Source organism: Petromyzon marinus, chromosome 12, assembly GCF_048934315.1.
Source record: "Petromyzon marinus isolate PM22_M1 ecotype Great Lakes invasive population chromosome 12, UKy_Petmar_22M1.pri1.0, whole genome shotgun sequence".
Lineage (NCBI taxonomy): Eukaryota > Metazoa > Chordata > Hyperoartia > Petromyzontiformes > Petromyzontidae > Petromyzon > Petromyzon marinus.
In genome coordinates, this window is record NC_133678.1 from 2790558 (window position 1) to 2818373 (window position 27816).

General features: G+C 45.7%; 1 protein-coding gene across 2 annotated transcripts; it reads right to left on the reverse strand.

Annotated features, from left to right (window-relative positions):
- Positions 1-60: 60 nt before the first annotated feature.
- On the reverse strand, positions 61-27601 carry LOC116941687 (MAP kinase-interacting serine/threonine-protein kinase 1-like). Of its 2 annotated transcripts, none has more exons than XM_032953007.2 (13): positions 27503-27601; positions 23960-24048; positions 21913-22014; positions 20066-20163; positions 17872-17951; positions 17106-17179; positions 15671-15775; positions 15190-15245; positions 14304-14393; positions 12435-12632; positions 11396-11560; positions 5740-5783; positions 61-4721 (listed from the first exon to the last, which is right to left on the reverse strand). In XM_032953007.2, exons 2-13 carry the CDS (start codon positions 24018-24020, stop codon positions 4403-4405), a joined length of 1392 nt encoding a protein of 463 aa, XP_032808898.2. In that variant the 5' UTR covers positions 24021-24048; positions 27503-27601; the 3' UTR covers positions 61-4402. The 2 variants fall into 2 exon arrangements, with proteins under 2 accessions (XP_032808898.2, XP_032808900.2); XM_032953009.2 differs by lacking the exon at positions 27503-27601 and adding an exon at positions 26786-26808.
- Positions 27602-27816: the final 215 nt, after the last annotated feature.

A 27816-nucleotide genomic window follows, 5' to 3' on the forward strand; every position in this document is an offset into this window, starting at 1 on the left:
CATTGCGCGGCCGCTGCTGCTGCTGTGGGAATTCCAACTGCATTAAAAACGGCGAAGGCACAAGAGCAATATCTTCTTTAATGAGCTTCGAAGATGCGAACACACAGGATGGAGGACATGCCGACGAGCGAGGCTGTAAACACGGCGCGGATGGATTGTTATGGATGTCTGCACCGGGAGCTGTAACGTGAGCATCTGCGGTAGGGTTGGTTGGCTAAGTGTGTGGGCACAGTGCACACCAGAGCGGATTACACACCACCCGTTGGGAGCTTCAGACACTTGGGAGTAGAAAAGTCTTGGATATTGGCGGCGTCAGTGACAGCAAGGGGGAATGGGGGTGCCCGCACGTGCCGGCACCACTATTCAGACTTTTTTTTACTCCCAAGTGACTGAAGCTCTCAATTTGTGAAGGACCCTCACAACATTACAACCACAAATTTGTTCGTCTTTCGTGCCGTTCATATTTTATTTTTTTATAATCCATAAGACATGCAGCTCACTGGAATGTTTACAGGCCTATTGATGTGTAAAAAAAGCCATGCAATTCAGACAAACTAATTAAACGCGATTGTGCAAACCAATACAGCATTTTAATGAGAGAACATTTGTATTGAAAACCATTCATAAAGAAAAAAAAATGTGCAAATATTTTGAATCACCTGAAGGTATAATGATTATCAGCACCTTAAGAATGCATGACATTTAATAATAAAAACGCCATATATTTTGTCAGAATGGCCTTGCCGAGTCTTTAAGACTTCTTCAGGAGGATCCTGCATTGGAATTCTTTGCCAATTCATTATCGAGTGTATTGTATCTTCTTGGTTCTTTCGGTAAAGTCACGTAGAATGTAAATAAAATAGTAATAAAAATAAACAAATAAGATTCTCACAACGTTTCGGCCACAAAACAAGTAGCCTTCTTCAGGTGAATAAACAGGACTCTCCAGAAGACAGCGCTCGAGCTCCAGCTCTGTCTTCGTGAGAATCTTATTTTGTTATTTTTTTATTATTTTATTTCCATTCTACGTGGTGACTTTACCGAAAGAACCAAGAAGATGAATCCCTGCAGTAACGAAAGCTTTAAATCGAAATTTGAGTGTATTGTATATGGCAAAAACCCGCTATGCATGTGCGGGGTTGACAATACTGCCATCTCCAAACTCCCTTGTAGCCTCCACCCGACAGCAACTGGCCAGCCCTTGTAGTTACTCATTCAAGTAACACAACCAGACTAAATCCAACTTCGCTTCTATGATGAAACACGATCGGGTGCATTGCGTAATTTGTTTATGATACGCTCATCTTCACAGTAGCAAGGTGATACACTGTTGAGTGATGACTCTGCCGAGATGATCATGTTTCTTATTCTTCCTTATTGTAATCTTCCCGTTTCCACCGCCTACAGATAATAACCGTAACCTCATTACAGCATAGCAAGATTAAAGCATCGGGCTGTGCTGATACTTCAAAGGGATTTTATTGCATCAGGCTACGCTAAATGTCTGTTATTTAAATCGGAAAGTCGGTCTGATTTAACGCCAATGCGATTAGTAACACAACATTTAGTGTGCACCTACATCTTTTCGGCTTGGCAGCTAAATCCTGGGTAACTATTAAATATTATTTTTTACATTCAGAAACCAAACCATGCATTATTGCACTTATTTACGTGTTTTTAAACTTGCCTCACGTAGGCTATGATACGGTTTATACAGGAGCCCCATTGAGTTTTCCTACGACTAAAAAAAACTTCCAGCTAGCACCCATTAAAATGTCATCCGTAATTATTTTAAATATATATTTCCCACAATTCCGTATTAATTCATTTGGATTTACACATAACCGTGCATGTTTGTGATATCCAAGTGACCTCAACACACACAGCACGCCAACACCACTTAGTGGAAAAACAGCGGTTGTTGTGACATCTGAAGCTGTAATGGGTTTCTTTTTTTATTTGTTATTTTCTTTGAACCTATCTACGTGACTTTACCGAAAGACCCAAAGAGGATAAACCCAGCCTCGAATGAATACCTCGTAAGGAGTGTACACAAAGACTGGGGAGACAAAGGCAGCCAAGGACTGGCCACACCACCACATGAGTCATACTGGCCTACATAGGCACTCACTCAGAGCATTGCCCTCCTAACAATCTATGAAGGCTATACAGAGGAATATTTTTCTTGTTTACGTATATTACAAGTACATGCATGTGAAATTCATGTGTATGTACACATAGCATGTGTGTGTATCCAATGCAGTATGGTGTTGTATGTGCCTGTATAGAATCAAGAGGTTTAACAATATTTTAGTGGCGTCAAGTGCATAGGTGTGCAATTCATGCGAGTCTTAGTACGGTCCTACGAGTGTGCAATACCCATACACTGATCAATCACGCTACGCATGCCCGATGACCTGCTCATGGCTGCTCCCTCGAAAGAATTGGAGACTGCTGCTGCTGCTGCTTTGAGAACTCGAGCTTGTCACACAAATGTGGGGGGTTTACAATCAGTCCCAACAAAGCACCTGCACGAGTATTTTACAATCGATCCAGCTCAACTCTCGGTGAGAGGGCCACATTGCTGTACCCCGAGTGGTGTGCACATGGCCACGTGCAGTTTAGCAGCAGTGGTCACACTCCGAATAATTCCAGAAAGAAGAGTTCTCTTTTCATCGGCTGTGTCACGTTACACGGAAGCTGCCTGGCCTGTTGTTCCACACAAAGATGATTAAGGTCTCTCCGCCACAATCAAAGCCACCTCTTCTCTATGCTTGTGAAACGACACTCCGGTATCGGCGTGTCATGATCGGTCTTTGCGGAAAAATCTCATGAAGGATGCCACCCTCCAGCGATGGAAGGTGAAGGAGGAGTGAAGCTCACAATGAGAAGATCACCGGGTGGCTAAAACAAAGGAAGGTGGCACATTGGGGGAGGGAGAGGGCGGTGCGCATCTGCTGGTCACCTCCAAGTTAACCAGTAACACCTGTGCCTGTTCCATAACCTGCCACCATGCCTTTGACACTTCACGTGGCCTCAAAGTGCACCTAGACTGGCATAAGCCCTGTCGTGATATCACCATGACTTAGTGAGGAATATTAGCTGTTGTTGTGTGTGTGTGTGTGTAAACGGGAAATAGTGGTGTAGTGGTGAGCGTACTGCACTAAGAACGCACCCGAGCTGAGTTTAATTAACAACCATGGCTTCAATGAGTAGCAGTTATCTGAGAACTGGACCCCGGCCTGCCCCAGCTCGAATCGGCCTCAAATGAGACATAAAATTATGCGTAAACATCTATACTCGCCTTAATAGTTGTACGCTATGAGCACTAGTCCCAACAGTCTGTATGGCGATAGGGGGATGTTTTCGTCGTGTAAACAACTTTGACTTATCAGAGTGTCGAGGTAAAGTTACGTCCATGCGGGTGTCGTTGTGTACGCTTGTGGGGAATTGAGGCCTGGTGGTTAGTAAACTGCACTTTGAACCTGGATACTGGGTCCGATTCCTGGCCACGAGTAACATTCGTGGCGAGTGATATGTAAAACGGCCTCCCCCTTAGGATGACTCAGCATTATATGTGTACCTGGTGGGTTGTGTAAACATCAGCACTGGGAAAACAAAGGCGGTCGTGCTTGGTTATAGACACGCCACCCACTCCTATACCATTCTGTCCTTTCACAGACGTGAACGAGCAGCAACTTGACCCACTCCCAATAGTCCGTTAATGTGTGCATGTCACGGGTCGCGGTAGTGCAGTGGTTAGCGCGTTGCGCTACAAACGTCACAACCCGCGTTCGATTCCCCCTCTCCTAGGTCGACTCAGCCTCAAATGAGTAGCTGGTGCGGAGTGTAAACATCGCCACTGGGGAGACAATGGCGGTCGTGCGTGGTGCTGGCCACCCACTCCCTCGTGTGCCGTGCCGGCCTTTATAGGTGCTCGCTAACAGCACTTGCCTCCAAAGTCTGCTAAGCCTATACGGGGGGTATAGGACTTTATGTGTCTTATGCATGTCAAGTGTGTGTGTATATCGTTTGTATCTTTCTATTCGTGTGTTTCGAACTGAGACGTTTATCATATGTCTTTGTAATGTCATGTGCATGTTTGCAATTAATGTGTATGTCTTCCTGTGCCCCTGTGTGTATATATAGGTTATATGAGGGGGGGGGGTCCTATTTTTTGGAGTCTTTGCATGTGTGGGTCTATGTGAAACTGAGAGGTTGTGTTTAGTTTGTTGTCCTTCCCCCGCACCTCCGCGATTCGCACGGTTGGCCACGTACGGTGCGAAAGAAGCTCCACGTACACACAGCATACATAACGGTCTCATCATTGCTCTGCCCGGATCGCTTTGACCGGCCTCGCCGCGGGCCAAACGGCGCACGTGGCCATGGCCCCAAAAAACACTTACACCGCCGCGACCGTGCGGTCTGCGTCGCCGGCCAGGGCGGCCCGCGGCTCCCCCTCCACCTGCTTGACCGGAGAACGGCCGCCGTTCGCTCTGCGTCGCGCCAACCGCGAGCGGGCCGGCGGCGAGAGGCGCATGGAGTGCAGCTGGCTGGCGGGGGGCCGGCACTCCTCCGCGGCCGCGGCGAACTCCGCGATGTCCACCAGCGCCGCTCCTTCCTCCCCGTGCCCGTGCTCGTGCTCGTCCTTCTGCGAGATCTGCCGCTTGAACGCCACGGCCTCCGCTGCAAACTGCGTGAGGCCGGTGACGCTGCTCTTCCTGCGGGGAGGGGCAGCGCAAACGGGTGGAGTCGGACACTCGACTATGATGTGCCGGAGAGCTGGAGCGACCCGTTGATCCAGTTGATAGTTTGCATCCGTGGGACCTTTTTTACAGTATCAATATTTATGAAAAATAAGAATTGGTTTAACCCTTTCTGGCAATAAAACAGGTGTTCAAACACCAAATCGATACATTTAGCAAGGCATTATGTCTGCATTAACCACACATCCTTGTGGCAAAACATGCAAACAAACATGCTCCGTTTAACACGTTGTAGGCTTTCGCGACCAATATCATCCATAAGGTTTTTTTTTGGGTGAGATCGCGTAAATAAATGTGTCGCTAAACCCGCCACCACCCGACACAGCCAACTAGCAAGGGTTGTCACGTAAACAGAACGTGACAATTCGTCACTAGTACAGCACACCGGTGTGTTGGAGAGCCAAGCCACAACATTCACAATCGGAGTACGACGTTTCGCCAGTAAGTACAACTAGCCTCATCAGGCGACAGCCAGATTTGTGGAGAAGTCCACCTGTTTCGTTCCTTATGTAGAGGCGTAGATGTGGTGACCACACACTTCTGCGTTCTTGCGAAAAGTGGGGTGGGGGGTTGGGAATAATAAGTCAACGTACAAAATGGGACCTTTTTGCCTTTTGGCGTTCTCTGCTCTGACACTGGTGAGACTAGGCCCTAAAGAAGGCTCTGGTGTAGGCCAATCAGTTTCAAAGACAATGCATTATATATTATCAGAGCATGTTTGTTTGCATGTTCACCACAAGTATGTGTGTGGTTAATGCAGACTTCATTCATTGCAAAAAGCTTCTTAACACCTCCTGCTTTATTGCCATGAAGGGTAAAACCCATTCTTATTTTTTCGAACAGTTTTGCATTGACACAAGCAGTTTTACTTTGGCAGATATCGAGTAGGACACAAACCATTATAAATAATCAAGGAAGCACAGAAAAAACACAAATTGCTAAGGTCACGCGATGGTTGATGGTCCTTGCTTACCGCTGCAGCAGCTGCGGCGTTAGCAACGTGTTCTCGAGGGCGTTCTGCAACAACAACAAAACCACACCAAACCCAGGGTTACTGGAACAGCGGTGGCCGACTGCTCTCTGCTGGTGGAAACGGATCAAGGCGTCAATGTTCTGCCCTTTGCTGTGCACTGCAGCCAACTCTCATCTGGTGGGTAAGGATGGTCTGCATACACATTTTTTACTGTTTGGCCGTGTCGGGTGGTGGAGGGTTACGATACATTTATAAATAACGCGATCTAACCCAAAAACCTTTATTATGCATACAAAATATATGGGTAATGTAAATTTAGGTTTTTATATATATACAAAAAATACCCGAGTCACCGTTTAGCTATGTAGAATGGGGGTGTGAACGTTGAATGTGTCATCCGTTTGTAATGTTTCTCAAAGTTATCAATTTACTTGCCCACATGTTTGGGCACCGAGTCACTGGCACATTGTGTAAGTATGTTGAACTTCTTTCGCACCAGCCAACCGTGATAATTATCGAAGGCGATCGTGTCGCTATTCATTAAACCATTGTGCAGATAAAGATGCAAATACGCACAGTTAATCTGCAACTGAGCTAATCCACCCACAGATTGTATATGAAGAGTTCACTTTATAATGTACCACTGACTTCATCACACAAATAGTAGGGGCGCAACGGTGCATCAATTCATTGACGATTCTTACACTCACGATGCGCATATCGAATCGCACGGATGATAATTGATTAGAACTATACTGTACTGTATTTGATCTGAATGTTGTGTGAGCGTGTACTTGCTTTAGGGTGATCCGTGAACCCACTCTAGGCGCTACGATGCACACTAATTTAACATGTAGGCTTTCACGACCAAATACTATCATTCATAATTAGTTTATTTTTGGTTAAATCAGGGGTAGGGAATGTCCGGCCCAAGGGCCGTATAAGGCCCGCGAAATCATTTGGTCTGGCCCTGCCAAGGCAACCGCAGGCGGGACTCGAAATTCAATAAATCTAGGAGCAAACCTGGGAAAGCAGTTGCGAGTAGCAACATCATCAATACCAGCTGACATCATCACACGCCTCGCCAAAGAGAAGCAGTTCCAGCCATCACATTAAGGGTGAGTTAATTAAATGTTTGACCAAATATAACAGGCTAATTTTTAAGTTGATAATTGTGTATGGCCCGCGAATGCTGTTATAAATATCCAAATGGCCCTTGGCAGAAAAAAAGGTTCCCCACCCCTGGGTTAGATCATGTAGGTATCGTGTCATTTTTTTTTTTACTATAACCATCACCCAACAGCCGATCAATTAAGTTGTCGCGTGGACAAATGTGCCAATTGACTTGGTTATCGGCAAACCATCGTAATGTTAAAAAGCAAAGCTGGATGTAATATCCCGCAAAACGTCGGGGGAAAAAAAACATTCGTCAAAATTTTTTTAGCTCGCTATTCCACATTCTGCTTTGTTTAAAAAACAAAACAATAGTAATATTTGCCCACGTAACAACTTGATTTGATTGACTCTGTCGGGTGTTGGAGGGTTATAGTAGACAAAAAATGCAATTATACCGACACGACCTAATCCAAAATTAATTATGAATCAATGCACAACGCTGTTTTTGTCATCCTTGAATAGATTAATGACTCCCGAAACGTGACAATTCACTGAACCGGGACATTTCCTGCTTTCACAACTACAATTATGCTGCCCTCTCCTGGCGATTTAATTAATCGTTGCCATAAGGCTGGGTCACGCCAGCCTTTACTGCAGTTGGCAAGGTAAAATATTTCTTAGGCACATTGATATGTTGGTGTTATATATAATATCGGTATAATGGTACATTGCTATATAATATATTACCCTGCTATGAGATATGGATCAGAAACATGCACAGTGACAAAGAAAATGGGACAAAAGCGAAACATTCTGGAAAAAAATCCTCAAGCGCACGCTTTAAATTACACCGAGGGACAGAACCACCACATGGGTCAGAGAACATATGCAAGTTATAAACATCAAATTGATTGTTAATAAAATTAAGCGGTTGGCATGAGGCAAGGCACGTCGCCAGAGAGGATGATGGCCAGCGGTTGTTTCTCACGAACGGGTGGCAGCCAAAGGAACAGGCCCTAGAAAACATCCGCCATGGAGACGGAGCAATGAAATGAGCTCATGAATATAGGTGCAAGGCAGCCGTGGATTTAACATGGCTGAAGATGATACCAGTGGGAAAAATAATTGGCCTTTTGTGAAAGGATGCCACATGGCTGAAAAGAACATTCCCTTTCTTCCCGTGACAAGCACAAACCCTGTTATGAATGAATGAACCACTGTGTTCATTTTGAAAATGCGCTGCAGCAGGAATTTTATACCAAAATAATTGGAATGATCATAGGACCACAATCTGTCGAGGCGATTTCAACATTGTCTGCCTCGGCGTTAATTCGTTACTTATGTTCGATAATTCTCTTCAGCGTCGTGACTGCACACAGAGCAACATTCAGCAAGCGCAGCATTGTGCCCACGATCCATTCCTGGAACATCCAGATTCAATTAAATACATTTCGGCATCTCAATGCCCCTGGGAAACTAAACAGCAAATCTTATGGGAAGATTTTGTTTATCGCGAAAAAATCCCAGCCAGACAGCTTAACGGACAGCTTACACAACGCCTTCTCAAAGCACCGCTCCCACGAGGTTTACCACCTGTGAGTGACAGTAAAACCAGGGCATACCGTGGGAAGACGAATATCTCACAGTACAAGAAGAGGGGAGGAGAGCTACATGTAAATGCATCGTCTCGAGTGGTTTCTTTTTAAGTAACTGATAAAAAAAACGTAACTTTTTTACATCCCAGAAAAATCCCAGCACAACCAGGGCTGCCACCCATACAGGTGGCAATCCAAGGTCCCAAATGCCAGTCCCTGAGCAAGCACTGAAACAGGTGTAAACCAAGCTGGCAAGCCGGCCCATGAAGAAAGCTTCCAGTTTATCGGAGCATTTATCTGTACAATTGTCTGCAGTGGAACACACAAGTGCAAAACAAAGACAAAGATCCCCGTATAGCCTTAACAGACTGTAGGGGCAAGTGCTGTTCGCGAGCACCTATGAAGGCCAGAACGGTACACGAGGGGGTGGGTGGCCAGCACCACGCCCGACCGCCTTTGTCTCCCCAGTGGCGATGTTTTTACACACCACACCAGGTACTCATTTAAGGCTGAGTCGACCTAGGAGAGGCCCAGGACCGGTTCAGATAATCGTCACTGGTGTTGGCCGTGAGTGGGAATCGAACCCGGGTTGCCGGGTTCATAGCGCAGCGCGCTAACCGCTACACCACCTCTCCCCACAAGTGCACACACACTGTGTGCGCACATTAGCCACATGCAGTTATACCTATGTGCTTGTCCTCCAGCACACATACACTAATTGTGCTAAAGCTTTTTTAAGGTGTTTGCAATCTTTCCCAAAAACTATACAGATCTGGGCATTGGTATTGGTCAGTTGTGTGGTAAGTTTCATAGCTGTTGCTTTAGGGGTTTTCCATTTTTTATGAACTTGATAAATGGCTTACAGCTCCTTTGAATTGATGTCTTCATCAAGCATTGGATTGATACAGGGTTGTACTTTCTCCGTATTATTACACTCACTGGTCCATATAATTAAAATACAAATGGCATCAATAGAGAAAGGTTCAGTGTTATTTGTCGGGGCTTAGGAAGGGGCTTTAGCACCTCCTAAATTACTCTCGAGAAGACATCGTTTGTTTGACTTGGAACATGCATCTATAAACTGGCACGTGGTTACAATCGCAGGGTGCCCATGAAAGTGTAATGTATTACATCGATCATCATAATCATTAGCCACGATCAAACCTCTGCTGGATGGAGGCCTCCCCAAGCCGTCGTCATCTTTTACGATCTTGCGACAAAACAATCCACAGAGCATCGACTCGCGAGGGTAGCTGCCGCCCAGGGGTGTTTTCTCTCCTTTGGCTGCCATATGAGGAATTTGTCTTTACATAATACTTTCCCTCCAATTAGCATGGTTGGCTGTGTTCGGTGCAAAATAAATGCAACATATATACACCAATGTAAAGTGTAAATAAAAACAATCTGAATAGCTGAAGTGACCTTCAACAGCACATGAACAGGAGCATTTGAAACATTCCCACCTGAGATATTGGCAAAACATGGGAGACTCACAAATCTTAATGCAATATATGTCGACAATGCCAGAGTGGCAATTTGGAGAGTTGGATGGTTGGAGGGATGTGGCTCATATGATACAATATTCATACTACCAAGTGTCTGTGGTTTGATCATCGTAGCTCAAACTGCTGTCTAATTCTTGATAATGGATGATGGCTTCATGAACGCGCCGTACTGTATTTACCACCAGTGTAGAATAATTCAACAGACTACGTGATATGCCCTTTGCTGTGCACAGAATATTTGTTTTAAAATGCTATATTGTTTGCAGGCCTCACACCACGTCGGTGCCAACACGCACTGGCAGTGTGCTGGAAGGAAGCTCGCCACCGTTTTACATTGCAGGGGAACAAAGCCTGACCCACTCCATTCGGTCAAAGGGCTAAACAAACATGTGTCGAATCTTGACTTAAAGCTTTCGTGACAGCAGGAATTCATATTCTTTTGGTCTTTCGGTAAAGTCACGTAGATAGGTTCAAATAAAAATAACAAAAAATAACAACCTATCTACGTGACTTTACCGAAAGACCCAAAGAATATAAACATGCGTCGTAGAGGCAACCCCAGTTGTGGCCACCCCCACAAGCCCTCGGGGTAAAGTGGGCATGCAAGTGACGCTCGGCTAACGTGGATGTTCTGCCGTGCGAGCGTTTGGGCTGCTTGGGCATGAATGACGGACACGCGAGTCGGTGTGAACTAGCAGAAACAGACTGATGGCTCTTATGCGCCTCTGAATGCTGGGAATAATATTTTGAAGAAATGTACAATATTAATACACCTCACATTTTATTTCCCTGGGAGTAATTTTCATTATTTGTAGATTGGAAAAATATGGAGACATGTTTCGCGTGCAATTTCTATAACACGAATAACACCTTTCACGGTTTATTTTTTCAAATTCATAAATTGCTCTTTTTTTTGGTTGGCACAGATGGAATTTAAATACCGCTTTTTTGCTTTCATATAGTTGAAGCATTGGTTAAAATCATTTATAGCGAGGTGATGTATAATGCTAAATATATTGTTATGTTTCCCAAAGTTGTATATTTTAACAAGCCATAACCTTGCACTATGTTTAACTGTACCCATCATCAGCCACCATCTATCCACTGCTGGATGAAGACAACCCCAAGTTGCCACCATCTTTCACGGCCCTCCATTTTACATTTATCTTTCAAACATACTTATACAATTTCACCCCCTGGTGTACATTTTTCCGGATGTAATATTTTGCTCAGCTCAACCTCTTCAAGAGACCTCTCTCAAAAGGAATCTCGCCTGCTTACAACTTAAGGCACGATTAAAGGGACGAAGAAAAAAATGTATTTCTAGGTGAGAACGCGCGAGCGTAACGCACGTCCGGGGACCGCGTTCGCCTGCTCCCTCTCTCGCACGTGGCAACCGACGCACGTGAGAGTGTCGGTGTGTGCGTGTAATGGCCTCACCCCTCTCAACCAGGGATGATCCAGCACCTGCGCTGCACTCAGCCTCTGTTTGGCGTTGCGCACCAGCAGCTTGGAGATCAAGTCCTTGGCATGGACTGACACGCCCGCCCAGTCCTTCTCCGGGAACTTGTAGTGACCCTCTTGGATCCGTGCAAATAGCATTTTCTGCAAGTGAAGACAAGGGCAGTGGCAGTGATGGCATGCCAAGTCACCGTGCATGCATCAAAACATTTCAGATGTCGGAAATTAGGCAGGGTTAAACCTGATTGGTACTGAGACTGCAAAGTGGCCAGAAGATGCCAGGACGGCAATGGACACTTGAATCTGTTTCCGAGTGTCATCCTCTCACGTGCGTTTTTTTTTTAAGTTTCCTCCCACACAAACATTCAAAGACATTGTCCTGCTAAGATAGCCTTAGGACTCAGCGAGGCTCTCCTGGATATACTGATGGCATTTTGAGTTTGTTGAGTTTAGGCCTAGAGTTACTTAAAGTTGTGTCGGAAGACACGAGTAATGTTGTGGTTGTCTTGTCAGGTCTTGGAAAATAAGCAGGACTAAGTAGGCCAGATTGCTACTTGGATGAAATATTACTGTGGCTGCAATTTAACGAATTACAGAACCACAATTGGCAGATGTACCAGATTTATATATTTTTTTAATGATCCGTATGTTTCCGAATGATTATTATTTTTTGCCAAAAAAATACCTTATGTTGAGACACAAACACCGATTGAGAATGCAAAATATTACAAGTGAACAATATTTTTTTAAAAAATAACAACACGCGCACTAATGTATGCATTTAAATTGTATGAAAAAAAAATCGAGGTATGAATATACCTGACCATGTGGACCATATTTTTTATTTTTTTTACAGCCTAACCCACAATCTTCACTCAAGTAGCTTCCGACCAAAGGAAGCACGTTCATAACCAGCACGTGCCAGCGTGTGGTTTCCAACTAAACGAGCCCTCGTTTTATGCCAAAACAAACCGTGAATAAAAACACGTACAGCGGCAATCACCGTACACACGCGCACCTGGCAAGGCGAGCAGGGCTGCCCGCTGTCCCAGCCGCACTGCCCGCCGCAGTTGCCCACAAAGGGAGGGTAACCGCTGAGCAGGATGTACGTGATGACGCCCAGGCTCCAGAGGTCGCAGCGTTTGTCATAGAAGGAAGCCTCCTCCTCGTTAAAGGCTTCGACCACCTCGGGGGCCATGTACTCGGCGGAGCCGCACTGCTCGCAGCGCCAACGACAACACACGCAGCTGCTGTCGAGAGCGTGCCAGTGACCTCATCTCAATCGTAAAATTCTGCTCCCAATATGTCAAAGCAGTGAGCTAGCTTATCAAGCGTGCAGGACGGTGCAACTGCCCTGTATGTTGTATGTATTATGTTGAACTCCTTTGGCGCCGTACATAGCCGACCGCGCTAATCGGAGGTGCCCTGGGGCCCACTCGCTGGACAGGCGCCGGGCAACAAAGAGGGGGTGGGGGGGAAAGGGACAAGGGGTCCCCACCCCCATCCCGAGGGCCCATGTCAAGCGTGTAACACCGCCGCTTTAGAGCGAGGTGGCCCCGGTGGCTCAAGAGGCTAATACCATATCAGAACATTAAGCCACACTGCCAATATTAGTGATTAAAACTGTGTTGTCAAGTGAAGGAAGTTGATGGTCTCAACCCTGAGACTAATAACTGCATGAAAATCTCCCAATAAGTAAATTTTTCCACTTAATTTGTCGAATTTCAGCTAAGATATATTTTTTTTGTGACGAACACTCTGCAGGGCAAATGAATTGTCCACTAATAATCGAATAAACACGCCTATGGGAATTACTTTAGAAGCAGATCTATGATGTAATTTTCCCTGGCCATTCGCTGACACAAGGTGGTGTACTCTTAGCTGTGACATATTTTGAATGGAAATGTCAATGTCTCATGCCCATAGCATAAATTGTATTTGGAGAAACTAAACAAAAAAACATTCCAAAGTTAAAATATACTCCTGCTGAAACAGACCAAGAGTGGTGCTCATATAAAATTGAGTCCTGAGCCTGTAATGGAAATTCTACTATTCTATGACAGGAACTAGTATTTGCATAGTATATCCGACTGCACCACAGTTAGTCCTCATTTGATAGACTTGAAGAGACAGTGGGGTAATTTGACACCTGAAATGGATTTTAACTCACAACTTTACAACTGCTGAGTTTGGCACTCTGCTACATCTTAACTATGAAGTGAAAATGACTAAATGGAATTGTATATTTTTTTTAGCCTTAATAATGTCTGACAACAATAATAAGTCATATCAACATTTGAAAGGCTCTATCCAGTAATACAGTAAACAATGCCGATGGAAACTCACGACAATAATTATGCAAGTAATCCTACACTCTCACTTAATACAGTATAACAAAAAGTAGAACATATAAAGTAATAGTACCCCATCTACACAGCTTCAAATAAACAGTGTGTCTGTAGCAATTGCTCTAGGGATGAATTTCTCACGGAATTTTGTTCCGGCTGAGCGGAAGACTATTTGTCGGCGGCATGTGTGCTCGTAGCCACGGCGATGGCTAGAGATGGACTGAATCTGGTGGACTAGTTTCGAAAATATTTTCCAAGTTGCCGACCCGTTACGGACACGGCTGAAATTAAGCCGCGTGTGCGTGCGTGTGCGTTGGCACGTTAGGGGGCACAGGTGGTGCATCAGCCAGTCATCTCAGTCAGTCGACCCGTGGCACCTGGGTCTGCCCCGTGACCTCCTGCCAGCGGGCGTTCGACACTTCACGTGGCCTCAGGGTGCACATAGCCTGGCACAAGCGTCGTGGTGACGTCACCGCCACTTAGTGGCGAATGGCGGTTGTTGTTGTGTGCGTGCTACACGGTGCGAGTGAGCTGGCTACCGGTGTGGCCAGCTCTGGTGTGGAGATGGGCGTGCTGCCGACCGGCACTCCGCTGCCAAGATCAAAGTCACAAATCCGCACTGGGGTCACCTGCACAGGTGACACATCACCCACCAAAGTCATCGCTTCACCATCACGGGCGAGTCACCAATGCCGCCCAAATCTGCGTGTTACACGTATTTACGTATACTTGTCCAGATAACTCCTCCCAAACCGCTTTGCCAATTTCATTGAATAAGATGTAACGTAAAAGATGATGATCAATATATTTTATAAGAGATCGAATTACTTAAAAAAATCTTTGCCCTGATAATTCGGCTTTTCGGCCTTCATACTTCTTATCCACTTTATCGTTTACAATAGTTTGGTGTGTGCCATGAACCTCTTGGCCCTGTTTCAAAATTATACAATGGATAGACATGTGCCATTGGTGTGTGAGGGGGAGATGTTTATCTCGATGGGCTTCTCACTGCAGTACTGTATATTATAGTCTATAGGGCCTAAGAAAATCTATGGGCCTTATGAAAATCTGTGGTTCCAATGCGAGTCTCTTCGTCCAAAGTGAGAATAATAGGTCATTACGGCTAAGGAATTTTAACAAGGCTCAGGATAGCCACTAAGGAAGAGTGAGACAGAAGACAGTCTAAAGAGAAAAGGATGGATTATAACCACTCATTAAAAAACATTAATATAAAAGCAGAACATGCAATCGTGTTTCTCCGAATATTCTAGATATCAATACAAATAATCTGCAACACACTAAATTCTCAGCAGCGAGTTCCCTTAAAATTCTGAGTGCATAGTAATTGTTCCTGTTCGCCAATATACAGGAAAGGCCCAGTGATGGTCTGTGGATCCAAATCGGACAATAGGCACGAGACGTCACCTGATCGGCCAACTCGCACAGGATGTTTTCAGGCTTGAGATCTCGGTGAGCGATTCCTTAAAAAATATATGTCTCATATTAGTGAACAGAACATTTGGGCCAAACCATGAAACATTATTCGTAGAATTATTACCAATATCACGAAGTACAAATATACCAGGCTCATAGTGATAGTCCCCCACCCCCCCTTGCATTTCGATGAATCGGGATCACAATTTTTTTTTTATGTCTTCTCCATTATGGAAAATATAGCGTCTCCGATGACTGTAGGCGTTAGACAAACCAATTGCAATATAAATACATACAAATAATCAATTCTTTTACGTGTAATTTTAAGCGTGTATCACGAGAATAAAGGTCCATATTAATTGACGAACCAATGTGGCATTACATGTTAATATCGATGCAAGAATCTTACATGACAAGAGTGTTGAAAAAAAAAAGCCTGTAGGCTAGATGAATTGCATTTCGTGAGACCTACCTTTGTTGTGCAGGAAGTGAAGGGCGCTCGCGATATCTCGTACAACCCGGCTGGCTTCCTTCTCATTGAAATGCTTCCGCATCTGGATGTGAGTCAGGATTGAACCTGCGGCAAACCCCACAAATAATCAATGCTGTAAATGATGATAACGAAAAGCCCCATCGTACAAGACGAGGAGAAAATCCATCATAACAGCAAAAAAGCCTTAGCATAATGCCCTTATGATTTGTACTGGAGCGAGCGTTAATTTGTCAACAATATTAGTGATGAAAACAGTCTCCATTGAAGTGATTTAAATTTTAGTCGGCGATGACTATGAGTGGACGAAAATCAAGAGCGTGAAGTCGACTATGAATGCCCACCCCTAAGACCGACCGAAGCATGACTGACTAGGTCGAGATGAAATTAGCTAGTCCGCATAAAGATGCAGACTAATATAAAGCAGCATTATTGGGGACGGCAGCGCACTGAGGAAGACCAGCATATATAAAGTTGTTTTACAGAGTGCACTCTGGATCAACTGATAATACTAGCCAGGGAGGGGGGGAGTGGATTGTGTGCCCCACTCACACCCAAATTTAATAACTATGAGTGAAATATAATTTAGACGGCTTTAGTCAGAATCAGAATTTATCCTTTATTTATCCTGGAGGAATCCGATGAGCTAGGAAGCTATTTTTCGCAGATGTCCAGTATGGGCGGGTCAGCAAGTTACATCAACTTGACTAAGAGAATTACTAAATTCTATATCTAAATGCTAAGACTTCATTAACATTCCATAAGGTGTTGTTGACTAGATTCAAGCCTCAAACAAAACAAAACAATAATATCGAAATGAGCACCGATTTCACAATGACTGGAGTCAACTTACAAATGTAATTCCAATTAAAATGTGGAACATCTAAATGCAATTGCATTTCAAGATTGCACAGAAAAAGGGTCCACGCATATCACGGAGATCAGCAGACAAACACTTTTAAATATGGTCAGAATTCTACAGTGCTTTGGATAGATGTATGAACTTTATTTATAACCTGGTTATAAATAATGGAAATCTATCTTGATGCTGTAGATCTAGAAGCCTTCAAACCTAATGGGGGATATCGCGAGTGACTCCTAGATCCGGTCATTGACTGCAATCAGGTTTTATCCACCAATGCATTTACACTGTTATGAAACGTTTAATATTCTTCCCAATATCTAAGTGGAAACCCACTTATTATTTGGCGAATGGATACACGGAGGCAAGGTTTACCCAACATACACCAACATCTTGTGGTGAGATATTTCTCTGTAAAAATCATGCGTGCCAAATGCGTTTCTGGACGCCAGTTATCTGATAATGACTTTGCATCCGCATGAGTCACGTCTGGTGCACTGCATCAACACATTGGGGATAGTCAGTGTTTTATGACAATACAATTTAGTTTCCTACCTCCATGCATCTTCTCAAACACCAAGTAGAATGCTTTCTCATCCTCAAAGAACTCAACTAGCTCTAAGATGTTCCTGGAATAAATGTAAAAAAGAAAACGGATGTCATTTAACGTAGGCAACTGCCACCTGCACATACAATTAACTGAAAAATTACTTTACAGATTATAAATCGCCTGCATTTGCAAATCAACAGGAGTTGAAAACATGCTGTTGACCTCACTGAAAGATGCACAAGACACCATCAGTCCTGAGGCCAGCTGCATGCAATACAATGCAGAAGGGCCAATTGACTTGTAATCCAATTCTACAACAAACATGTAGTGGTGCGCACAATTTGCACAAGGAATTCACGGTGTACTTGTGTCCACAAGTCCACCGTGCACACTCTTTGAAGGTGATTGGGGCCGTGACGTGCCACGTTCGGAGCGCATTCGCCATTTGTTGCAGACGTTTACGGTTCAAAACCGGCAGGCCGCCCTGGTTAACACCGCGGGCGCATTAACCATAAGTACTACAACACCGTCCGCCTCACAGTGGGGCGTTAAAGATAACGTAATGTCATTTGTAACGAGGCAATTGTATGCTGGCGTCACGGTCCAAATATGGCAAATCAGTCGGAAATTCAATATTTTGTGAAATAAACCTATCGCCCCTTGCTGCGAAAACATAGCAGGACTCTCCTGACAATGGACTCGGCGAGGCTTTCCTGGGTAAACAACAGCAATAACACGAACAACAATACAAATAATTCAGCAGTCACCTACCTATGGCCTTGGCACTGGTACAGCATTTCCACCTCGCGGAAAACTCGGTCCCGCCTCTGTCCTTGACACTTCTCTATGATCTGGACCACAACATCGACATCGAAAGCAATGAATGCAACGGCGGGCACCCAGCATTTGTGTGCGTGTGTTAATTCAATAAATATAACATTTCTGCAGCGCTATTGCCAGTCGTGATGATAACAACGGATCAGAAACGCGGACATTGATGAAGCGAATTAACGAAAAGCCGCGGAGTGCCTTGTGAAGAAGCTCGGTGAGGAGGCATGCTTGGGATGACACAAACAAGAAGAGTGGACGCATGTGCAGTGGGTGAAATTGAGGCGCACACTCAACTTGGAGGCGGCACTATGTATTAACGCATAACAAACCAGGGTGGTGACCACCGTTCCTAATCTCACTAACACTCGGGGACTACTACACAGCGTGACCATGGCAGGTGACGGGCTGCCTGGTCACAAACGACGAGGACCGCTGATGGCATCTTCATCCCAGTGTTGAAGAGCCCAGCTCTCTGTTCACACCCCGCTTATAACCGCTGCGGCGTGGCCGGCTCCGCCCCAAGCCACGCCCCCCCCCCCTTCTCGATCATTCGAGAAAGTCCGGGCCCCCAACCACGTGACCCCCAAGCTCCCCGCTGGGGCCCCTAGCCCCCCTTTATCGGGTCACGTGTCCTGTTGGGTTCACGCAGAGTGTCACGGCCTGACACGACCCCCGTGACACCCGCCTACAGCACCCGCACCGAGCAACACAGTAGTGACATCATGTGTCCCTACGCTCGTTTCAGTCCCGACACAGTTGTGACGTCGTATGTCACTACACATGAATGATAAAAAACTTTGGCACATTCTAGAAAACAGTTTATACTGTTAAGAAAAGCAATTGGGCTTGGGCAGGACAAAGTGACGGGAAGAGAGGATGGCCGGTGGTCGAGAGTAACGATGGAGTGGCAGCCGAGGCAGGCGACACAAACATTTAGATGTGCCACATTCAAATTGTAATTACATTTGTAAGTGGAACCCAGTTATGGTGAAATCGGTGCTCATTTAGTTACAATTGTTTTGTTTTACGCTTGATCTAGTCAACAACACTTGGTAGAACGTTAATGAAGTCTTAGATATAATTGAGTAATTCTCTTAGTCAAGTTGATGTAACTCACTGACCCGCCCCTACTGGACATTTGTGAAAAAGAGCTTCCTAGCTCATCGGATTCCTCCAGGATAACTAAATAAACAACTGCCGAGATGGAGCGATGACATCAGCTCGTGCGCAGGTGGTTCGTGGATTGTTACATCTCAGGATGGCTTTGGGAAGCCTTCATTCAGCAGACAATTGATAGTGTCTGATGTAATAACTTCAAGTAATACTTCAATGATTGTAAATTGAAGGGGGGGGGCGTTAAACACAATCTTAAGACAATGTTGTTCTTTTATCGCGTACCCAGCTATTTCACTAACTCACACCAGCTGCCAGTATCGTGATAAATGTTGAAAGGGTAAGTGCCATTATAGTAAACAGCATGAGGGGGTGGTTGGGATGTAGCGAGCGCAAACGTGATCCCAAGATCTCTGAATTTTGTTTATAAGAACCCCCATCTCATTCGATCAGAGATGGTGTTCTCTGCGTGAAAAATGTGAAGGTCCAGGGTCATGGGTGTGACCAACAACTCTACGCGAGTACAAAAAGGAGCACTAGAGGAATGAAAGAGTTAATTGAGGTTCTCCACGGGTGTTGTCTGGAAGTGCAGCTGGCACAGGAATTTGTGCAGCTGACTGGCACCCTTTTAGCTGCCTCCTGAAAGGCAATAAAACATCACACCATCCTCAGTGGATGATAAAGCTTTCTCGCCGATTGCTTTTCCAAACGCCATTTGACAGCCTCCTGTAAAACGAATTCAACTCGCACTGCGCGAGCAATCTGCTCCCTATGCAACCAGCCTTGTCTGTAAATGAGTGAAATTAACGAGTGGCAGGCAAATAAGGAAATCACGCCCTGGATATCCACCACGGAGATAGAGCTATTAAATTAGCTCGTCAGTAAGAGTTTAGTGAATTGTTGCATGGCTAGACTGTTAGAAATGGCGAAGACTTGGATAGGCATTCATTCAGCAGTGGATAGATCATTGCTGGTGTTGATAATGATGATTAAGTTATGGTAGAAGACAACAGTGTCAAACCTTGGCGGCAAACTCCTTGCCATTGAGAAGGGACACACAGCACTCCACACGCGCATATGACCCTTGACCCAGGACCTCTCCCGTCACATGGTACACATCTGTGGATGTATAAAGGTTACACGCAAGGCCCAGCGGACATCATCAATCCTCCCCGAAGCCAGCAGCAGTTTGCACACAAGCAGCAATTGCCAGCATTCACAACACCACTGGGCAGTTTTGTAATAATAGCAAACTTTTAAATGTTTGCAAATGTGCGGAAGTTCCTTGTTTTCATGCTTAATTACAGAGTTAAGTCTCAAAATGAATCACATTTTATTTAATATACTTATTTACATGTCATTAAAATATAAATTTCTCACACTGTGCAGTATATGGAAATCACTTAATCCACCCGAATGTGGAGGGTGCTATTGGCAAATAATGGGACAAATATGTGTAGCTAAATGTGATGTGTAGCTGAGAGGAATGGGGTGGCTGGGTGGCTTATAGGTCTGAGCACCGAGGCGTTACTGCTGAGATTCTGGGCTGGAATCAAGGCAGCTACACCGTGGTTCATCTGGGTTGTCAAGTATAGAGAATTAGTGGTCTCAGCTCAGTTATACAATGACTTCAAAAAAAATCCATCGGATTAAATTTGTTTTTGCAATTGATTTGACCTACCTGCTATATGAAGGGAAAATAAGGTCACTTGAAATAATTGTTGTCGATGTCTCTTCCACGGGCTGTTCCCTGACACACTGGGATTGCTGCTGTGAGAATTCCCATTTGTTAAATTAACAAAATATCGAGGGCACAATTGGAAGAAATTGTTTAAAGGGACTGTTCCGGAGCCCTGCTGCTTTTACATCGCAGTAAAAAAAAATTATACCAAGGTCTGGCTACTGCTGCGTAAGAGCGCAGAAGCGTGGTCACCACATCTACGCCTCTATATAAGGAACGAAACAGTTAAGACTTCTCCACAAATCTGGCTGTCGCCTGATGAAGCTAGTTGTAATTACTGGCGAAACGTCGTACTCAGATTGTTAATGTTGTGGCTTGGCTCTCCAACACACCGGTGTGCTGTACTAGTGAAGAATTAGCATGTTCTGTTTACGTGACAACCCTTACTAGTTGGCTGTCAGGTGATGGCGGGTTTAACGACATATTTATATATTTACGCTATCTAACCCAAAAAAACCTCTATTATGGAGGAGATTAGTAGTTGGTAGGGAAGGTTGGTGGTAATTAGGTAAGGGACTCGCATGGTAGAGGTGATATGGGTTGGTGGTTGGTGGGGGATAGGTTGTGGTGACTGGGTGCGTTGCTGAATAATTGGTCGAGGTTGGCCCCCCTCTGCTCCATCCACGTGTTTCCGAGGGTCTCTGCTGATGCTTGTATTTTCGGTGGCTGTTGTGACCTGCTGTGCGCGTATGTAGATCGTCACTTGCCACTGTCTGTAACATTATTTATTAGTTGTTGCCCTGGTGATGTATTGCTGTTTTATGATGTTGTGTAAGCTGCTTTAAAACGAGCGCGATAAATAATAAAGCCGTATCTTCGAGAGAAAAAAAGGATTCAGAAAATCAAGGTAATCGGATAGATGAATGTGTGGTTAATAGGCCATTCCACAGATGAATTTGAGCCACTTGTAAGAGGATAAGCAAATTACAGATAAGACGAGTTTCACTGGAATATTATAAAATGTAAGAGCCTAGCGTTCTGCATCTCGCTATCCATATCACCCGGAATCCAAAATGATCAAATAACTTTCCCATAACGAATCAACATATAAATCGTGCAACTGGTAACGGCAACCATTGGCCAATGAATACCACAAAGGCAGCCTTGAAGCAATAACTCCGACTCACCTGAAAAGCTGTCTTTACGCGCCTCCTTGAAATGCGACCGCCTTTTCTTTTTGCGGCGCTTCTTTGCGTCCGTCATTTCAGCAGAATTTTCCATTTGCGCTTCTGCAGAAACGTTCCCAGCAGGGGCAAAAAAAAAACCCAAGACGGCAAAAAACCTCCACTGTGTAAACGCAATACGAGAATCTCTTTAAAGCACCCAGCTGAGCTCATGTGTTTGGCCTCTGTGGCAGAGGAGCAAAAGTCCTCCAGCGCGGTAAAGTCGTCGATGTCTCAAGAGTGCAGGGTTGAATCTTTCACCGCCAAATTGTCTCTGACATACTGGGGGGGGGGGGCATTTACGCCGCATGTAAAGTCAGCTTTTTGTTGCGAATGCGTTGACAAAACCCTTCAAGGGAATTAAAATAATGCTGACGGTAAAATGTGTATTGTTAACCATTTATTATTTACAGACTATTGTCCAATGCTGGTCTCCCCATGCCGTGCCGGTCATGCAGGTTGTTTAACCAAACTTCACACATCGGGTCAGCGCATGTTGGTGAAAGGGGACCAGGACTGGCTCAAATATCACTCGCCACTGATGCTAACCGTGGCCAGGAATCAAATTTAGATCGCCGAGTTTGCAGTGCTGTGCGTTAATCATTACACCATTGCTACAACCTCAGTTTACCAATAATTCCTCAGAAGTATAGCGCTTCTAAAAGAGCCTCTTTCCTTCTCACAGTCTACTATACTTGCTCGAATGTTTAACAAGACAACTATTTCATATCCATATACTGGTGCAGCATCTAAGAGCACTGCTCCGCAGAAGAATGTCTGCACACAGCAGCCTGCCCGGCAGGAAGCCTGGGTGTTAGATTATTAACCACAAACAAGGAACAGCATAGCAGTTGTGTAACTAGTCAAGGAATTTACAATAGATAATTGATATTACCACACACGGTATATAATTACATGTTTCGATAATATCCAATGTAGGTGTACTCATTTATGCCCGCCAAGTTATTTGATTAAATTGTGCCATTCAGGGTAAACAAATCGATTGAGTAAGCAATATTGTTGCACAATGTGCTGAATTGTAGTAGCTCCAGGGGTCAAACTATAATGAGTCACATGCAACATATGTCTCGAAAAACTGGTTTATGCGCACTGCATTTATCATGAGCTTCGGAATAAAAGTTAATCCGATGACTCAAAGCATCGTTGTATTTTTGTTAACCAGAACATTGCTTACAACAATTTGTGAAGGCAGAGCTTGATGAAGGCCTGCCAACAATGTGTCGGTCATGGAGGTTTTGTGACCATACTTCACAACGCGGGTCAGCGCAGTTTGCTGACTTTTAGGCCCACGACTGGCTCAGAAATAATTTGCCACTGATGGTAGCAACGACCGGTAATACAATGCAGGTCACCGGGTATGTAGTGGAGCAGTGTGCTAACCGCAGTACCACCGCTCGACCCCGATTACCATACATCCATGTAAAAATATATATTATCATCTAGGTATCATCATTGCAACACAAATAACATTGCTGTTTGTCCAGATGGCATAGTGATCCTTTGCAGAAGAAACCAAACATCGCACCCCCCGAAAATATAATGAAACACTCCAAAGATAATAATCTACATCTGTCGTTCTGCAATGCAACTAGGCAACTATGAATGTGTTTGCTATTTATACTGGGCATGTGCCATGTGAAGTGAAATCATCCATCTTTAAACAAACACTTTCATTCTGTATGAACTATTCATGTAAGACAATGTGGCTAGTTTCTTAATATAAATATTCATGCAATTTTCTCTTGAACACATTATGCCTTGTCATCAACATGTCAAGACATGTTGATGACATGTCTTGACATGTTGGGGGGGGGGGGGGTGTGGGAGAAGTCCATAATTGCCACAGTAACACAGTAAATCCTAAATTTTCCCCATAACAAGACACATTCCTGAACTCCCACATTGTGTCTGGTGCCAAGTGGAGCGCGGCGATGTCCTCATCAGTCAGATGCTATGAAGGGTCGTCAGGGGGAACGATAAGGCCTCGTACCAAGTCCAGCGTGAATGGTTTCCGACCCCTCCAGTGATCCCAGATCCCTTGGCCCCAGCATGGCGGACTTGAGCCTTTGGTATCTGAATCTACATGAAGAACAAAATTTAAGAGATGTCACGCATTGCTCGTGAGACACTTTACCACCATATGTATGTCTGCAAAAGTAATTGATAAGTATGATGGAAGCCGACAGGTACCTCTTAGAGGAATGTGTTTGCATGATTGCGAATCCTTTTTCCTCTAGATTTTTAGTACCCAAGTTTTGGGGAAGGCTCAATATGGCTTGTTTTCAATCGGGTATTTCCATATAACAAAACCTTTATATTACTGATACATATGGAATCATCTTCATGAGAGTTAAAGTGTCACCGCCCCTTTACGAAGGGATGGACAAACAGCACTAACGCATATAACAGTTGGAAAGTGCTGACAAAGTCCAAAGTGGTTATGAGTCGACACCCATCCTTTAATGTGTTCCAATTTCAAATGCACATCTGACCATACCGCATGTTGTAGTGTCAGCTAGATGCATCAACATATTAATTTATAACCAAGTCAGAACCCAATGAGGCCGGAAATATCTGTTCAAGGGAGACCTGGATAAACACATCATTGAGCAAAACAACTTCGCTGAAAATACAAACCAAATATTTAATATCGGATGGACAGATCATATATTTAATTAAATATTGTGCTTCATTCCAGATGTTAACAAAACATTAAAGGAAAACGGGGGGGGGGGGATAGAGGGGGGGATATAATAAAATATAATTCAAACGAAGTATAATTCACTCATTAAGCGTAAACCTTTTCCAAAAGTATGTCCAAGTGATTTGAATGAAACTAATCAGCAACATATTCTTGGTTCTTTCGGTAAAGTTTAACATGTTGTCTTTGGGACAGCGTCCTAATGGAGAGCTGTATTTCTGACAGCTCTGTTCTTCACCTGAGGATGGCTGCTTGCGTTGTGGCCGAAACGCCGTGAGAATTGTTTTATTTTGTTCTATTTTTATTATTTCATTATTTCCCTTCTACGCGACTTTACCGAAAGAACCAAAAATATGAATCCCTGCGGTCACGAAAGCTCTAAATCGAAATTTAATCAGCAACAATCGTATTGCCTCCACAGCTGGAGTGGAGGGCTCGGTTCCACCCGACGGTGATGACGACTACGATGGCAAATTTAGCAGCAGCAGCTGACAAGACACCAACACCGCTTCTGTTCCAGCTGGGGGCTTGTGACCATCAACTGTGTCAAATTAAGGTGCCCCCCCCCCCAAATACATTCCAGAGCCATGGCTTAATGCAGAAGCACAGACAGACCAAGTTAATCTCTTTACACCAATGCTAAAGGGGCTCAGTTGTGAATAGAATTAATGACCTTTTTAAACACTTTGCAACGAGGTTAATACGTTTACGAATTGGCTCTATCCATCCGTCAGTTTGTTTAGTAACAGCATAAGTCTTGCACAGATGATCCAATGTGATTTATACCTTAGTGCGTATATAGAGTTGTGTGGCTATTCGGGACCTGACCGACAGAAAGTGGCCAAATTTATTAAAATGTTTCGTGGGATGTACCCGTCCCAGCCACTTTATCCAAGCCTCATGTTGCCGCGTTCAAACATACTGCTTCCTGTTTAACACGGAGTAGCAGCAGCAGGAGGCTTTCGTGAGCAATATCGAAAGGAGGTTTGTTTTTGGTAAGATCGCGTAAATATATTAAAGTGTCGTTAAACCTGCCACCAACCGTCACAGCCAATTAATATCGGGGTTGTCACGTAAGGGGCCGTCCATAAATGACGTCACGCGATTTTGGACGATTTTTTAACCCCCCCCCCCCCCCTTCAGCACACGGCGTCACAAAAAGTCAGACCGCCCTTCAAATATGACGTCACAAAGCTCTGCCGCCCCCCCCCCCCCAAAAAAAATATAAAACATGCTTCAAATCGCTTTAAACTATTGTCATTGTAGTGCGTATTTAATGTGCCGCTGCACTGATGTCGTAGGAGAAAACATTTATTAATAAGTCTATTTAATTAAGTAGAACGTGTTGTCTATATTTATTTAAAGTTGCGCATTTTGATGTGACGTCACATTTCTAAAACTCCCCCCCCCTCCTCGTCACACATCGTCACAAATGTCTGACCCCCCCCCCCTCCTCTAGGGTGCGTGACATCATTTATGGACGGCCCCTGAACGGAACACGCGCGTGGACGGAACAGGCGCGTGAACGGAACAGGCGCGTGAACGGAACAGGCCCCTGAACGGAACACGCGCGTGGACGGAACACGCCCCTGAACGGAACACGCGCGTGGACGGAACAGGCGCGTGAACGGAACAGGAGCGCGAACGGAACAGGCGCGTGAACGGAACAGGCGCGTGAACGGAACACGCGCGTGGACGGAACAGGCGCGTGAACGGAACAGGAGCGCGAACGGAACAGGCGCGTGAACGGAACAGGCGCGTGAACGGAACACGCGCGTGAACGGAACAGGCGCGTGAACGGAACAGGCGCGTGAACGGAACAGGCGCGTGAACGGAACAGGCGCGCGAACGGAACAGGCGCGCGAACGGAACACGCGCGTGAACGGCGTCAAGGCGCTTCGTGAAGTGTTGCACAAGCGATTAGAGAGGGCGATCACTCACAATGACGCCCTCATCCAGCAGTGAGATCAATCACGGCCGATCGTTACGTGTGCGTATATACCGTCAACAGATTATGATGCGCGATTAGACAAAGGCTCGTTGATGCATATTACATCTACAATATATATTAATGTAGTCACAATGTACAATTATAATACGGCACACATTAATTACCGAGTGCGAGACTGGCAAAGCTACCGGTGCCCAGGGGTCATCACCCGTTATTGGGGGTGGGGGTAAAGAGGGTAGTGGGGACACGGGGGTGGAGAGGGGAGTGTGGGCACGGGAGGGGCTTAACTGGGAGGGGGTGAAGAGGGTAGTGGGGACACGGGGGGAGGTTAAGTGTGGGGGGACAGGGGGGTTGAAGAAGCTAGTGTGGGCACAGGGAGGGAGGATGAAGAGGGTAGTGGGGGCACGGGGGGAGGTAGCGGGGTGAAGAGAGTAGTGGGGGCACGGGGGTAGCGGGGTGAAGAGGGTAGTGGGGGCACGGGGGGTAGCGGGGTGAAGAGGGTAGTGGGGGCACGGGGGGTAGCGGGGTGAAGAGGGTAGTGGGGGCACGGGGGGTAGCGGGGTGAAGAGGGTAGTGGGGGCACGGGGGGTAGCGGGGTGAAGAGGGTAGTGGGGGCACGGGGGGTAGCGGGGTGAAGAGGGTAGTGGGGGCACGGGGGGTAGCGGGGTGAAGAGGGTAGTGGGGGCACGGGGGGTAGCGGGGTGAAGAGGGTAGTGGGGGCAGGGGGGGGGTAGCGGGGTGAAGAGGGTAGTGGGGGCACGGGGGGGGGGTAGCGGGGTGAAGAGGGTAGTGGGGGCACGGGGTGAGTTGGGGGTTGTGGGGGCATGGGGAAGGGGGTTAAATGGGGGGGTGGGGGGCTGTGGGGAGCGGGGGGTACCCACCGGCTCGAGGGGCGCGCGAGCGCTTCCGGACATTGCCGCGCGCGCTCGTTCTCTTTTAAACGCGCGCGCGATTGGTCCGCCGGCTCTCATCGCTGCACGCGATGAGAGCATTGGCCAATAGGATCGGGAGCTGTCGAGGGGGGGGGGGGTTAACCCCCGAGCCCCGCCCCACTTCTGTGCTCCGCCCGCTCCGTGGCCCCGCCTCTCTCCCCCCGCGTGTGACGTCACAGGGCGACCCCGTGATATGGGGGTCCCCTCACGAGGTCCTCATCACGATTCTGACTAATCGCCTGCTGAAGCTGTCTGGTGTAATC